General features: G+C 33.8%; 2 protein-coding genes across 3 annotated transcripts; one reads left to right on the top strand and one right to left on the bottom strand.

Moving 5' to 3' along the window:
- The first annotated feature begins 467 nt into the window (after positions 1–467).
- Positions 468–7,058, top strand: LOC134254710 (uncharacterized). Of its 2 annotated transcripts, XR_009989369.1 has the most exons (7): positions 468–1,620; positions 1,857–2,005; positions 2,395–2,509; positions 4,252–4,498; positions 4,813–4,952; positions 6,348–6,543; positions 6,725–7,058. XR_009989369.1 is itself a non-coding variant. In XM_062737245.1 (4 exons), the coding sequence occupies exons 1-3, from the start codon at positions 4,356–4,358 to the stop codon at positions 6,395–6,397; spliced, it is 333 nt and encodes a 110-aa protein (XP_062593229.1). In that variant the 5' UTR covers positions 4,209–4,355; the 3' UTR covers positions 6,398–6,543; positions 6,725–7,054. The 2 variants fall into 2 exon arrangements, 1 of the variants encoding a protein (XP_062593229.1); XM_062737245.1 differs by lacking the exons at positions 468–1,620; positions 1,857–2,005; positions 2,395–2,509 and having other exon boundaries at positions 4,209–4,498; positions 6,725–7,054.
- A 106-nt stretch (positions 7,059–7,164) lies between these two features.
- On the bottom strand, positions 7,165–9,016 carry LOC134254709 (uncharacterized). The gene is made up of 2 exons (XM_062737244.1): positions 8,870–9,016; positions 7,165–8,135 (listed from the first exon to the last, which is right to left on the bottom strand). Exons 1-2 carry the CDS (start codon positions 8,877–8,879, stop codon positions 7,582–7,584), a joined length of 564 nt encoding a protein of 187 aa, XP_062593228.1. The 5' UTR covers positions 8,880–9,016; the 3' UTR covers positions 7,165–7,581.
- Between the last annotated feature and the right edge of the window lie 558 nt (positions 9,017–9,574).

Raw genomic sequence — 9,574 nt, 5'->3', positions numbered from 1 at the left:
ACAAATTTTTAGGAGAAGGTGAATGTCAGGAAAAGATTAATTGCTATGCATCATTGAATATTGTCATTCACAAATTTGTCCAATTATTTTTAGGCTATAGTAAATGTATTGAGCCGGGCTCATTTACAGGATAATGAACAAGGACTGTGGTGACAGTTTAAAATCACGTTCAGACGTTTAGAGAATATGTAATACACACAAAAATATCTCAATGGCATGTATAATATCAAATAGTTTTAAAAATAAAATAAAATATACCCAGAAATTAACAGCGAAAAATATTTATCACGTATCGTTTCAGGGTAATCCGGTTTTATATACAAACAGAAGTAAATAAAAACCGATGCAGCAAGATGAAGGTCAAACGTCGCTGCACTGATGTGTCCTCAGCGGGGAGATTTGCATCAAGTCAATAATGATGTTCCCTGCATTTGTGTTAGCCTGATAGTACAACCTTTATTTATAGAATCAATCTAATTCAAATTAGATGTTAGATCCGCTTGCATACTCGCTACACTAACATCTAACAACATCCCTTTGAGGGTCACGTCAGAGGTCAAATTCTATCAATTAATCAAATCGCAGCTGGCAAAATCATCATATATTGTTGAAGCGAATAAATCTTGAGGCGTTCCGAATTTAACCTCTTACGTGACCCTCAATGGGATGACTTGTTAGATGTTAGTGTGGCGAGTATGCGAGCGGATCTAACATCTAATTTTAATTATATTGTTTATAGAATATGATGCAGACAGGGATACCTGGTGAAAACCTTTCGCACCCGTTGAATTATACTTTGTAAAATATTAGTCAAAGGAGCCAGGAAAAAATATTAAACAATTTAATATTATGATAAAAATATTCAATTTACTATTTCTTAAGGTGTTGAATGGATTTTGTTTTCTCAACAGCGGCTGGTGCACGTACCATACTTTTACTCGTAAACTCAATTTGGCGGTGAAGAAGCAGCATTTTCTGTTGCTCACCGTCGCAATAGCTGAGCATTGCTCTACGAGCAATGTGCCCGGCTAAAAATCATAATATTTGTAATGATATATCATATTCTAGACTTGACATACAATAAACAATGATAAGAATTATTGTCGCATATCTGCAGTGATTTTCTTTGATCTTTCTGTGGTGATAATTTATCCCATATCACATGTGTGATAATACTTTCCAAACATGTTTCAAAGTTTTTACACTCTTTATCATACAGTTTTAAAGAACAGTTTTATGAGCTCATAAGTATATTAAATGGTTGATTTATCAAAACCTGCATTTAAAAATTCAGAAGTCTTAAGTTAAACCAAATTGTCCAGGGTATTCTTAGTAAGGTATGTCAAAGGTCATGGTTAAGTGACTTTGTAAGGCTGCTATTTTTTCTTTAGTTTTATGGCAATCAGTGCACATGGTAAATAGCATAAAATTACCCTTAAAGGTCTTATGCAAGGAGATAGCTAATTAAAATGAACAAATGTAGTTCTATGTATGATGTATATAGAGACAATAATATTTCTTTTCTTTTTTCATTTTCAGGAACTTTACGTAGGTCTACAGTTTTAATTTTGGACTCATACACTAGGAATATCATATCAGCAGAATTGTGCCAGGGTATAGGTATGTTTAGTCTCAATTTTCTTTCTTAAAAGCCGCATAAGGGGTATATTTTTTTCTGATCTCAAATTTTGTCTAAGCATTAATCTTTTTTGTCATTCATGAATTATCTGCCGAGAGTCTAGTTAATTAATTTATTTAATTAAAGCTATATAGTAACATATAGTGAAATTATTTCCTTGTGTGAGACCTAAAGAAAATCAGGTTACTCATTTTTATGACAATTTCTTTGATTTCAGGAGTAGCTTCCCCTTTTAAAGATCCAAAATGGTGATTTTACAGTGCGGCATGCAGTCTGGTCATCAACGAAGAGTTTTGACACCTGTAATACCCATATTTCTACCATTCACCATTCACCTCTGTAACCTTTGTTGAGTTCATCAGACTGGTAAGAAAAACAATATTGTTAATTGAAATAATTTATCAAGATAAATAAAATAATTAATGAAAAAAAAATTACATGAACAGACTCCCTCATATAAGAAAATGTCACATTTTACACATTGCAATTATACATCATTTACATATCCACATTTTCCCCATTTACACATGCAGTTGAATAGATTTAGTGCTTAATAATACATAGCAACAATTATTATATGAATCCTAAGACAATTCACAAAATACATGAATGCATTAAACTGTGAAATACAGATTTCGTACATTTAATTAAAATGCACAGCATCAGTACCCCCCCCCCCCTTCACAATCTTGCAACTTTCTTTTTAATTCAAAGTCACTAGGTAACACTAAAGATTTCCACTTATTGCTTTTCAGTCCAAGACAGGAAGTTGAAGAATAAAGTTGACAGGACATCCTGAACTGTCCTCGCTACAAGCTTATGAGGGAACCAGCTGCAGTGGACAAAGTACGTTACATCATAGGATAATAGGTAAGTCTCCGGAGTAGTGTTTGTAGCAATTCTCGTACTTGGTCCTGCATTGAAGATTCAGGACTATTGATATTTATCTCTGCATGGTTTGGTTCTTCCCAGAAACATGTTACTGGTGGTGGTCCCTATATTCTTCTGGCTTTTGTGGTGAGGAATGTTTCATTTCGAGCTCTTTTCTGATCACATTTTGTCTATCTAGCTGTTTGTCTAGCTGTCTGTCTGTCCATCTGTCTGTCTGTAAACTTTTCATATTTTCGATTTCTTCTCTAGAACCCATGGACCAATTTCAACCAAACTTGCCACAAAGCATCCTTGGGTGAAGGGGATTCAAGTTTGTTCAAATAAAGGGCCACATCCTCATTCAAGGGGAGATAATTGGGAATAAATGAAAATTTGATGGTATGTTTTGAAAATCTTGTTCTCAAGAACCACTGTGCCAGGAAAAATGAAACTTACGGAGAAACATCCTCAGGTAGTGTAGATTTAAATTTGTTCAAATCATGACCCCCGGGGGTAGGGCGGGGCCACAATGGCTGACCAAAGTTTAACATAGAAATATATAGGAAAATTCTTTAAAAATCTTCTTCTCAAGAATGACAAAGCCATAATTGATCCTATTTATATGGAAGCATCCTCAGGTAGTGTCGATTCAAGTTTGTTTAAATCATAACCTCCGGGGTGGAGTGGGGCCACAATGGAAGATCAAAGTTTTACATAGAAATATAAAGGAAAAATCTTTAAAAACCTTCTTCTTAAGAACAGCAAAACCCTGATTGATCATATTTATATGGAAGCATCCTTAGGTAGTGTAGATTCAAGTTTGTTCAAATCATGTCCCCCTGGGGTAGGACGGGGCCACAAGGGATGATCAAATCTTATATAGAAATATATAGGAAAATTCTTTAAAAATAACCTTCTCAAGAAAAGCAAATTTTTTTTTAAAAAAATGATCAATCATTAAATATAAATAAATCAGTTGTTAAAAAATTTGCTTCATATTTGAAGTGTTTTAAACCGACCCTTTGATGAAAGTGACCGGTGTTTTTTGCACCTTGGAAGGTTTATTGGTAAAATATAAGAAGGAAGTTATGATTTTGGTGTTACTATTGTTGTTATTTAAGTTTGATTTGATTTTTATATTACGAGTATTATGAAACTGTTATTTTGTTACTGAACGATGGTTAATTTTAATTGTGAACAAATGTGCAAAGATGAGGAGTATAATATAGTTGGCTATGTATATTGCCCAATTTTTGAACATACTATGTAATAAATATTAATAACAACCTTTGAATAATTGGAAAGACAATATTATAAATATGATAGCATTTTTGTACATGGGCATACATTTTTGAAAGGAAAAATAAATTATTCAATTGCATTAAAAAAAATATTTTGTTTCATATTCTTGCGAATTATCAGATCATTCTTCTATTATTTAAATACTCTGTGATTATGAAACCTTGTTAATAATTAAGTAAATATTAATTGTACATTTGCACCAATTTTTACATGGCATTTTCACACTAAGAATGCCACGTGCAAAATGATATACAGGAACAATTCTGAACAAATATATGCAAGCGAGTTGTAAATTTGATATGTAATGCATACATTACAAAAACCCATGACAGTGTTCACTAAAATGAAATGTATGGACTCTTATATAAATACTTGGTATATGTGATATGGGTATTATGGATGATATTTTTGAGAATGACACAAGTAATGAAATTTTTCAGCATTGAATTGGATTCTTGAACTAGAGCCATGTGAACCTGGTCCACCTGTACCTCTCATTAAAGACCTGTTAACATCACCAGAGTATGTTCATTCTGATACCCCTATGGTATGGTTACAGCATGCATTATCCCTGAATCCATTAAAAGAGCTGCATTGGCAACGAAACAACCCAATGTGGTCGATTGTAAGGAAATATAGCATATCAGGTTCCAACTTTGGTGTAGTTCTCAGTTCTAAGCAAAGGCGGTAAGACGTGTGATTAAATTTTTGCGAAAAAGACTTTTAAAATTACAGTCAAACTTTGTTATCTCAAACCCATTATCTCATATTTCATGGATATGTCAAAGTAATTTTGAAGTCCAAACCATTTATAAAAGACTGGGACATTTTAATCTTGATAACTCTTTATGTATTATTCTTGAATCCACGGATATTTCCAACATTTTTCTTGGTCTCATTGAGTTTGAGATAATGAGGTTCGACTGTAATGACTAGATATTTGTACATAAAGATGCAGGAAATATAAGATTAATAACCAAAAATCATATTATCTTCTCCAGATTGACATTGTCACTGAAGAAACAGCTGATGTCGGCTTACAATCTGGAGTCCGTCAAAGCTGTTGCATGGGGTATCACTCAGGAAGATGATGCTTTGAGAAAGTATGAAAAAGACTTTGATGCAGCTGTAGAGCAGTCAGGTATACCGCACAAAATAACATTCCTTCAACCTCTGACATGTTAACATTCAATGTGTCAAAACAAATAACAGGACTTATCCTGGTGACAAACAGAAATGAATTACTGAAGTCTAATTGTAAAAAAAAAACTAGAAATATGTCCATAGGACATGAATGCCCCGCCGAGGATATATTAGTAAAGCAACATGAAATTTGTACATGTATAAAATTTGATCAGTTTGGTTCAGGCAGGGCTTATAGTTAGTTGGGAATAAAAATGTAGGTCCAGCATCCAAAGCAAGTCTGATAGTGTCCATCCCTAGATGCATCATCCATGCAAGTTTGGTTCAGGTAGGGTTTATAGTTACTTGGGAATTAAAATATAGGTCAGATCCAGCATCCAATGCAAGTCTGGTAGTGTCCATCCCTAGATGCATCATCCATGCAAGTTTGGTTCAGGCAGGGCTTATAGATACTTGGGAATGAAAATATAGATCAGATCCAGCATCCGAATCAAGTCTGGTAGTGTCCATCCCTAGCTGCATCATCCATGCAAGTTTGGTTCAGGTAGGGCTTATAGTTACTTGGGAATGAAAATGTAGGTCAGATCCAGCATCCGAAGCAAGTCTGGTAGTGTCCATTCCTAGATGCATCATCCATGCAAGTTTGGTCTAAGTAGGGCTAATAGTTCCTTAGGAATAAATCTGCTCCAAAAACTTCAACCTGGTCACTCATCTGGAAAATGTAGGTCAGATCCAGCATCCGAAGCAAGTCTGGTAGTGTCCATCCTTAGATGCATCATCCAAGCAAGTTTGGTCTAAGTAGGGCTTATAGTTCCTTAAGAATGGACCTGCTCCAAAAACTTTAATTTGGTCACTCATCTGGAAAATGTAGGTCAGATCCAGCATCCGAAGCAAGTCCGGTAGTGTTCATCTCTAGATGCATCATCTATGCAAGTTTGTATCAACATGTAAAGGTTGATAACACCATCTTGAATGTTATGTTTAAAACTGAGCTAAACACTATTTAAGAAAAGTCAGGTCAAGGTCAAAGAAAAGGTCAAGGTCAAAAAATGTTGATGCAGTTGCATAGCTCTCATCAATATCTATCAGCATATGAAGTTTGATGAAAATATCTTGGATAGTTTCTTTGAAACTTAGCTTTGAACAGAGCTAAACACAAAGTGGGACGGAAGGACAGAAGGACGGAAAGACGGAAGGACGGACATGACAAACACTATATGCCCGAGCCATATTCATGGGGGGGCATAAACATTCAATTACCAACATATTCCAGAAAATTTGCTTTTTGAAGTGGAAGGATTATAAAAGCTCTACTTAGACTTTGTTTGCATTACAAAATCAATTGTATTATGGTTTGTTTGCATTCAGTAGTATTATAATTTTTTCTGAAAAGGATATGGTTGCATGAATCCGGAGTGTTGGGAGCTTCACCTGATGGCTTAGCTGTTCGACCACCAACATGCAGTGTATTTTATCAAACTCCAGAAGCCAAAGACGCCATTCCTGATATTGTAGAGGTGAAGTGTCCATATACAGCATCGTCTTCAACAGTAGCAGATGAGGCACAAAATTTGAAGGATTTTTCATAGGTAAATAACATTAAAAATCTGTATTGTCCAGTACTTTGAAATTAAAAATCTTGGTGAGTAAATGATTTCAAAACATGCATTAATTTACAAGTGCAGCTGTTCAATATGGTATGAAGATATTGAAAAAGGAGGGGATATGTACTGGTATAACACAACTTAAGTGTTTTTTGATTTTTTTTAGATCTTAAACAAGATACCCTGTGCCTGAAAACCAGTCACCCATACTATCATCAAATTCAAGGCCAGCTACACATATGTAACAAAACATTCTGCGACTTAATTGTGTGGACAAGAGTAGACTGCATTGTGATTAGAATAGTAAAAGACATTGAATGGACAGCAAATGTTCCAAAGCTGATAGATTTCTACATTAACATTTTCATTCCAGCACTGATGGAAAACTGAGTTCTGGTTTGAACTTCTTGACACTTAGTTTTGTACCTCTAGAATTTTCTAACAATGGAAAATGGGTAATCATGTTAGATGTGTTGAATGTTCCTAAGTCTTATAAATGTATGATATGATATGTCACAATCCATCATAAAACTTCTGGCTTATAAGACTATTTTAAATAACAATGATGATTAATAAAATCTATGTACTACATAAAAAAAGAATATCAAAATTTAGAATCATTTTATTAATGAATTGAAGATGTTATTCTCAAAGTGAAAATGTAACATTTTTGTCTTTCTTAATAGATAAATTGTTGAAAACATGAATTTGTTGAGTTGTGCTTTAAAGTTAAATATACTTGAAACTAGAGATTTAAAATTATAAGTAAACCCTCTTCCAAATTATATTGTCAAATGAAGAATGAAATTGCCAAACATTCTTGTAATAAATCCATGCTAACAAAAGGGATTTTCATTTTCTGAAGTACATGTATTACAACATACTACAAAGTTAACAAATATAACCATTGACATTGATAACAAATAAAAATTTGCTTATCCCTTGCACTTTGGTATGAATATCTTTACTGTTTAGTGTATACTGTCACACGCCAATGCAAATTTATAATAAGTACATGTATCTTTAAGTAATTTCTTTCAAAAGTGGAGCTTGCAAGTTTACAAGACAAGAACAGAGTTGAAATATTTTTGTTGAGATTGGTCTGTAAGTAGATGGGATGTGAAGGAGAATCTCGTAATTCTTTATCCTCTCGTTGGCTCTTTCCACATGAAAAAGTGCTTTAGCAATCTTGTAACACAGTGCTGCTTCTTGTTTGGTAAACTGGCCTCGTGTCGATAAAAGAGCTTTTATAATTAAGCAGACACCCAGGGGCAACTGGTCATGAATGGTGAAACCTTTGACCGCCAAAATAAGGTCTCCAGCTTTGAACTTTCGTAAAACTTGGCTGTGACGTACAATAGCTACATCAGAAGTAGAACCTGGGTACAGCATGGAGCAAAATGTAAGTGCACCATTTGGAGGCACGCAAGTTACTGCTTTAAAAGTATGGCAACTTTTGTACATACTGTAGGCCATGGCCTGATTGTCCATATGTGTTGGGATGTCCTGGGTTGTTTCAATTGCATCCATGGATGCTCTAGCAGAGGAAAAATCCTCAAAAGATTTTGGCAGAGACCCTGAAAAAAAGTTGGAAAAAAATTAATTTGATTATTTGTAATTGTGTAAAAAAAATTGTGTTACAGTCAATCTTTCAAGAATACAATAAATTTAACTGCATTAAATTTTTGCAAGTCATTATGATAAATTTTAAAACAAACCTTTGCATTTAAGCTGACTTGGAAAACACTCTACGCTACATTCTACACTACGCCATCAGACAGCATCTTGTATAGGGAAAAGACCACTAATTATTTTCCCATAGAACTCCATACAAACCTTAGGCCCTCTCAGTACTTTACTATGACAATTTCAGAAAAATCTTTAGCATCATTTCAAACTTTGTTCTAAGTCCTAACAAAAAATACTGAAAAAAAAAATATGGTCCCATGGCGTTTATAGGTCAAAATTGCAGTTATTTTCAACTTATAGAGATTCGCAGTAAATAACACGCGGCATAAAAAATCAACCCCCACTCCTAAAATCTTTCCTGGCATTTCTATAGTTTCTGTAATATTCCCTCATCCCATCATTTATTTCAAAGGTCATTAATTTTACTTTAAAATGAAAACAATTAAATACCTGATTTCAGCCAATGGCGTAACGCCTACCCATTTAGTATTCGGTTTAATGTTCCATATAACAAACAAAGCCATGTGTGCATCCGGGGATTTGGTGCTCTCATTCCTATACTTACATACTTACCTGTCCCAGAATTAGTCAATTGTGGTAATTTCAAAGACTATACACCTACCTGTGAACATGTATGAAATTTGAGTCCTGTGACTTCAGTGTATTGGATACTGTGACCATCTCAAATGATGACACCTTACTGCTACCAGCACAATTCAAAGGAGTGAATGACGTCTGGGCCGGTGATGATATTTGGATATATTGGTGACTGTAATAAATAAAATATTTGTACAATGAATTGTTTTTGTGTTTTAATGTTAATAAAGTGATATTAAGTCAAAATTGAGTCAATAATTTCATAAGGGTGGATTCTACCCAGAATTAGGTAAAAAGCTCCAAAATTGGATAAATCATAGTTAATTAAGCAAAATTCAAAGGTTTTAAAAAGACTGATATAGAATTTTTTTATGCTTATGCAAAGTATATTATTTAAGACTCTGACATACTAATTGATTCTTATCTAAACCCTCCTATTGCTTAAGTATGTACAAAAAAGTTTCCCCACCCCCCAGTGAAAAACACTTAAAGAAATAGCAGGTGCCCCCTTTTATTTTTGTTTACAATTAATTTAGACAAGTTTAAATCAATCCTTTTGATAACAAATCAAAGTTCAATGTCTGTAGTCTTATACATTACAATCAGAAGCTACTTTTTGAATTTTATTCTAAGAAAAGGAGAATTTAAATAATTTTTTTTAAAAATTAAAGAAAAGCAAAAACTGACTTCAAACCCCAAAATGTACTATACAATAAGAGGCTGGAAAGTT

Source organism: Saccostrea cucullata, unplaced genomic scaffold (assembly GCF_032062105.1).
Source record: "Saccostrea cucullata isolate Sc308-1 unplaced genomic scaffold, CSIRO_AGI_Scuc_v1 ctg3758, whole genome shotgun sequence".
NCBI lineage: Eukaryota > Metazoa > Mollusca > Bivalvia > Ostreida > Ostreidae > Saccostrea > Saccostrea cuccullata.
The sequence above is the reverse complement of the archived record's forward strand: the minus strand, read 5'-3'. Positions and strand labels throughout refer to the sequence as shown.

What these genes read in the sequence shown, in the direction of transcription:
- LOC134254710 (XM_062737245.1), top strand. Translation starts at nt 4,356, where the DNA reads ATGGTATGGTTACAGCATGCATTATCCCTGAATCCATTAAAAGAGCTG. An exon ending in CTCAGTTCTAAGCAAAGGCG is followed by an intron (nt 4,499 to 4,812) that starts GTAAGACGTGTG and finishes TATCTTCTCCAG; the next exon opens with ATTGACATTGTCACTGAAGA. An exon ending in TGCAGCTGTAGAGCAGTCAG is followed by an intron (nt 4,953 to 6,347) that starts GTATACCGCACA and finishes TTTTCTGAAAAG; the next exon opens with GATATGGTTGCATGAATCCG.